The sequence below is a fragment of the Otolemur garnettii genome, unplaced genomic scaffold (genome assembly GCF_000181295.1).
Source record: "Otolemur garnettii isolate 467f Iridium unplaced genomic scaffold, OtoGar3 scaffold00064, whole genome shotgun sequence".
NCBI lineage: Eukaryota > Metazoa > Chordata > Mammalia > Primates > Galagidae > Otolemur > Otolemur garnettii.
In genome coordinates, this window is record NW_003852459.1 from 51,706 (window position 1) to 58,335 (window position 6,630).

Below are 6,630 nucleotides of genomic sequence, written 5' to 3' on the forward strand. Positions count from 1 at the left end.
GCATGTAATTTTACATATTAAATACACAATTTATCTGTAATATTTTCTTAGATTACTGGCCTTTGAATAAGAGAAATTTAGAGATATTAATGTTTCTTGCATTTCTCCTTCTCATTTCACAGATGAGAAAACAGAGAGAGGCCCAGAGAGCAGCAGTAATTAAAGTTTATACTAATAACTAGTTAAGTAAGCCAAGTTTTGAAGTATAGTATTCTAAAATTCCATTTAGAATTTTATTATAAAATTTATGTTAATCAATTAATATAAAATGGTGATTTAAATGTATCACTGATGCCTGTATATGATAAAAACTCATTTTTGTGCTTTACACTTTAATTACAAATAATTTTTCAACTAAATATTTTTATACGTTTACTTATAATTTATAGTTCACTACATGTAAGATGTAAGTGTTAATTTTGAAACATATCATATATATATATATATAATCCTTGAAACTTATCATACATAATATTATGATTATGTTTATTTTCCTTATGTTTATTTCAAAATTGACTTATAAATTCCTTTGAACAATTCTTTCATTCTTATTGTAGGACATTTATTTTGTCCTGATATTCTTTTGGTGACCCATGAGGATAAAAGCATCTGAGCCAATCTAAAGCTGGATAGTGACAGGGCAGTGGTGTGAACAGAGAAGGCCTGTGTCCCTCTGAGCTAACAGTCACTTGAGCTACATAAAAAGTCATTACATCTTTCAACCTTAAGAGTTTCTGTGGATAAGATGAAAGTGTTCAGTTAAGTGAATTAAATCTGATCTCACTTCTACCTCTATAAAAGTGTCCAGATTTACAGCTATTTTCACACTGAGTGATTTATGGAGTCCTTTCTTTTGACAAATAAATGGCCAGGGTCAGCGATTATCTGTCATTGCATTTTATTCTTCAATCTTCTTTCATCACATCTAAAAAGAGCTCTTCTATTTCTACTCAGTGAAGGCCAGATTGATTTAATTTTTGTTTATTTGTTTCATTTAAGAAAAAAAGACATTTTTAATTGTCAATAAAGTCTTACCACATTGTGTATACAGTAAATGTGAAACTCCATAGATGTATTTTTTTTTATATTTTGCTCTTCAGTTTTCTATATGACTGCTTTCTTCATGGCATCCTCCCAATGCAACATTTTTCTACTTTGCTTGTACTCACTCATTACTACAGACTAACCATATCTTCTTGTCATGAATTCTTTACAAGTATTACTTTGAAAGTCTGTACACTATGCCCTAAAACAGATGCAGACTATTTAGACTATTTTAATTACCAATGATGAAAATATAGTTGTATACAATTTTTTTTTTGTTACTGCCATTTTTCTTTTATATTTCAATCATCAAAGTCCCCAGTTGTTAAAATTAGTTGATTAAAAAGAAAACATATCCCCTAGGCTTCAATGTGTTCATAGTTTTTTTAAAATTTATAATTCCAACCAGCTATGCATTAATGTCTTTTTTAATTTCTTATTAAATCTTAACTGTGTACATTAATGCACTTATAAGGTGGAGACTTTACCTCTTTTATGTTTACATGGATGGAGCTGGAACATATTCTTCTTAGTAAAGTATCTCAAGATTAGAAGAAAAAGTATCCAATGTACTCAGCACTATTATGAAACCAATATATAATTACCCATACTTTCACATGAATGATACAACACAACTATTGCCCAGAATGTCTTCTTAACATGACTATTCTATGATAGTATTGTCCCTTTCCATTTTCTCTTTCACTTAAAATTGTTTTTAATAGATCTCTCATGGAGATGACACCTGTAATTTAAAGAGTTCAAATTTTAATTAGTTCTGTGTTCTCCAATCTGTTCCATTCACGTATGTGTCTATTTTTATACCAGTACAATACTGTTTTAGTTCCCATAAACTTGTGGTATGATTTGAAGTCAGCTTTGCTCTTTGTTCTCAAGATTGCTTTGGTTATACAGGATATTTTTGGTTCCATGTAAATTTTAGGATTATTTTTTATAATTCTGTGAAAAGCAACATTGGTAATTTGATAGACATTGTGTTGAATTTCTAGGTTTCTTTGGGCTGCATCATAATTTTAATGATACTGATTCTTCTAATCCATGAACATGGAATGTTTTTCCATTTGTATGTATCATCTACAATTTTTTTTTTTTTTTTGGTCAGTGATTTGTACTTCTTGTAGATATCTAGAGATCATTTGCCTCCTTGGTTAAATGTTTTCCTGTGATTCCTGTGTTGTTTTCTTTTTTATCTATTGTGGATGGACTAACCTTCTATATCTGATTCTCAGCTTGATCATTGTCAGTATATGGAAATGTTACTGATTTGTGTACACTGATTTTGTATTTTGTAACTTTAATGAAGTCATTTATAAAATATAGGAGCCTTGTAGCTGAGTCTCTATTTACATTTTTGTGCTCTTATATGAAAAAAGTTTTATGAATTATATAAGAACTTCACAGAAAACTTTCATTTTTTAAATTAATTATTTTTAAAATTAGCATAGTCTGATAGTCTTTTGACTTATGCTGAAGACATTAAAATGTACTACATCTTACTTTTGACATTCATCCAAGGTTAGTACATGTGGGTGGTCATCCTCTGACATGGTTATAACTGCTTCTCTGTCAAAAGCTCCAGGCCGAGTCTGGTCCACTGTGTGTCTCGTGATGGAAGAGGTGGTTGAACTGGTCCAGTATAGTGTATCCCATGCTCTGTGATAGGCAAGTCCTTCCACAGAACCCACGTCTGATGGGGGAAGAAAAATGTTTACATTTTTATTTACAAAAAAACATGGCCTCTAGACAGAAAAACATGTAAGATATATACATATGCCTGTTGTTTTAACAACCATTTATTTCTCTACAAACTCTCCAAAATAAAAATATAGTAATTCTGGTGCCTATAATAGGAAGGCTGATTACACACAGCAAAATATAGCTGTGAATTGGTATAATGTCATGGGAAATGTTTTTGTAAAAATGTCATTGAATACTTAAACATTTCAGCAAATAAATTAAAAACCCCAAAGTGTGAGGAATTATTCAAGTCTTATGAAAATAGTCAGATGAAAAGAGCTGTTTCTAGGTTTACAAAGTGTACTATTTAGTTTGGAAAGCCAATAGGATTTTGTGAGAATGCAAAAGAATAATCAAATTTTGAACCAGGTTTATTTCATGGCATTAAATTTTGAAATTTGTTCCTTCTTCTATATGCAGCACAGAAAATCCCATAATAATATAATGAATAGCTACCATTTATTGGATGATGCCTACCTACTAGAAAGTACGCAAACTCCTTTGAATATATCATTTTATTGTATGTATAAATCTACTTTGTGAAGTTTGATTGTTCCTCTTTGCTTGCAAATGAAACTGAAACTGATGTTATAGGACTGATAAAATTAAAGCAAAATTTGTACCCTAAGATTGCCTGCTTCCAAAAGCTTATGTCCTTAACAACACCACTATTTGGAGATGGGTTTATAACACTGAATATTTATTTTTGATCTATACCAAGCTGTAAACAAATAACTCATTAGTCTTAACCTGTTTTACTCTGGGAAAACTGTACAACTTAGTAATTTACCATGAATAAGCTTCCACTTAGTTATCAAAACAATTTAGAAGGAATCATGGGATAATTAATGACAATCTAGGCTAGGTATGGTAGAAGGGAAATTATGAAAAAATATATAATATATTCAGTTAAGCTAATTTTATGTGGTTATGTATTTTTATTTCAGATCAACATGATGGTACAAATAATCAGTTTAACTGCATTTGTTAGGTAAGGTCCCTGTTGTAGTAGTGTCCTGCACCCAGAAGGTGTGCCATATACCCTTACATCACGCCTGTTAGGGAGCACACCAATTGCCACCCTCCTCCCCTTTTATGTAGTTCTTATAGTGCTCTATTTGGACTGAGTGGGTAGGATGTTGATAAAGGTGTTTCAAGTATTAATTATTAAATCATTAAATCATTAAATCCAAATTCATTTCAGAAATGCAGTTGAGTCTATTATTATTATTTTGAGTGCTACATTCTTTCATCATTTACAAATATAATGAGAAAATGGCATAGATCTAAAAAAATCCAGGCAAATGAAAATCATTCATCCACCCTCATTCTGTGTCATCTCTTCCAGTGACTTTGACAGATCTTCCTCCAGGTTACTTCGTCCTGCCAATTCAGGAAGAAACCAATTGGTATCATATTGAGATACAGCAGATGCTTCTTTTATATGGTTGATAGAATTCCATGGTTATTAGAGTATAAAACTCATTTCACTAACCAGGTACAATCTCCATTATTGTATTTATTTATTTATTGTTATTTTGAAAAAATTAGTGGATATAGATATTCTTTATTACATGGATAAACTGTATCATGCTGACATAAGGGCTTTCAGTGTACCTGCCACTAGAACAGTATACATTGTACCACATAGACATTTTATTCCTCACATCTCTTCTACCCTCCCCCTTTCCTAGTTTACGAAGTCCATTACTATTCTTATTATCACATAAATGATAGCCTTGGTTAACTCTCATTCATAAGGAAGAACATCTGATATATGTTTTTCCACTCCTGAGATACTTCACTTAGGATAATCATTTCTAGTTCCATTCAAATTGCTGCAAAAAACATGAATTCATTCCTTGTAATGGCTGAGTAGTACTTTATGGTGTATATACAGAGGGTACAAAAATGTATACACATTTTAAGAAAGGAAAAAACTGTACTAAAAATTGTAAAACTCAAGCCACATTTGACTTTTACAATTACAGGAGATATAAGATACAGTATATAAGATAAAAATATTATTATATACTGAGAATTACAATTTCAGTACTTTTTTTTTCTTTCTTAAAATATGTATACATTTTTGGCACCGTGTGATATATATTCTTTTTTTTAAGTGTGTGTGTATATATATGTATTTTTTTCTTCTTCCACTCATTAACTGATTAGCATTTAGATTGATCCCATATCTCTGCTATTGTGAATTCTGCTGCAACATTCAGGTACAGTTGTCATTTATAAAATTACTTCTTTTCCTTTGAGTTGATATTCAGTAGTAGGACTGCTGAATTCGATAGTAGGTCTGCTAAATCAAGTGGTAGCAATACTTCTATTTCTTTGAGGAATTGCAATACTGCTTTCCATAGTGGTTGTACAAATTTATGTTCTTGCCAAAGTAAATGAGCATTACCTTTTCACTTACAACCAACCATGCAATGTCTTTTTTTTTTTTACCTTTTAATAATAGCTGTTCTGAGAGGAGTAGATGGTATCATACTATGATTTTAATTTCAATTTCTTTGATAATTAGTAATGATGAGAATTTTTCCTGTTTGTTGGTCATTTGTCTATCTTATTTGAAAAGCTTTTTTTCATGTTTTTTGCCCATTTTTTGATTTTTTTTTATTTTTCTTGCTGATTTAAGTTCTTTGTAGATTCTGGATTTAGGATATTATCCCTTTGTTGGACTTACAGTTTGTGAATATATTCTCCCATTCTGTAGGCTGTCAATTTACTTTGTTGATTATTTCCTTTGCTGTGAAAAAGCCTCTTAATTTAATTAAGACTTATTTATTTATTTTTGTTGTTGCCGTATTTGCTTTAGGGTTTTTACTCATAAATCTCATAAATTCTTTGCCTAAGCCGATGTCTAGAGGAGTTTTTACTATGTTTTCTCCTGGAATTTTTATGATTTCATGTATTACATGTAGATCTTCAATCTATCAAAGACTAGATGATCACGCAGAAAAAGCACTGGACAAAATTCAACACCCTTTCATGATAAAAACTCTCAAAAAACTAGGCATAGAAGGAAAAACCTCAACATTACAAAAGCATTATATGACAAACCCATATCCAACATCATAACTGAATGGGAAAAAATTGAAAACACTCCCCGTAAGAACTGGAACAAGAGAAGGGTGCCCACCTCAGCACTTCTATTCAACATCGTACTGGAATTCCTAGCCAGAGCAAATAGCCCAGAGAAAGAAATGAAGGGCATCCAGATTGCAGAATGAGAGGCCAAATTATCCCTGTTTTCCACTGACATAATCTTATACCTAAAAAACTCTAAAGATTTCACCAAAATACTCCTAGAACTCAAATATAAATTAGTAAAATTTCAGGTTACAAAATTAATTTATACCAATCAATAGCATTTCTATTCAGTAATAAAAGTCAAGCTGCGTGTCAAATCAAAAACTCAATACCATTTACAACATCTGCAAAGAAAATTAAATATCTAGAAATATACTTAATCAAGGAAGGGAAAGATTTCTACAAGGAGAACTAGAAGGCATTGATTAAAAAAAATCATAAATGGCACAAACAAATGAAATGTTTGTTCTCATGTATTGGAAGAATCAATAATGTTAACATGTACATATTACCAAAGTGATTTATAGAGCCAACACAATTCCCATCAAAATCCCAATGTTATTTCTCACAGATATAGAAAAAATAATACTAAAATTCATATGAAACCAAAAAAGATTCCAAATAGCCAAATTAATCTTACGCAAAAAGAACAAATATGGCTCAAATTATACTACATGTCCATAGTAACCAAAAAAACTTGGTACTGATATGAAGGTACACACA

General features: G+C 30.8%; 1 protein-coding gene across 1 annotated transcript in view; it reads right to left on the reverse strand.

The window, feature by feature from the left end:
• The window catches only part of LOC100949794 (low-density lipoprotein receptor-related protein 1B-like), a gene marked incomplete at its 3' end in the record, with an annotated part of 1,553,965 nt that overhangs the window by 1,496 nt on the left and 1,545,839 nt on the right, over nucleotides 1-6,630 (reverse strand). Inside the window, exon 39 of the mRNA XM_003793025.1 lies at nucleotides 2,563-2,752. Coding sequence (XP_003793073.1) covers nucleotides 2,563-2,752 — 190 coding nt within the window. The remainder of the gene's footprint in view (nucleotides 1-2,562; nucleotides 2,753-6,630) is intronic.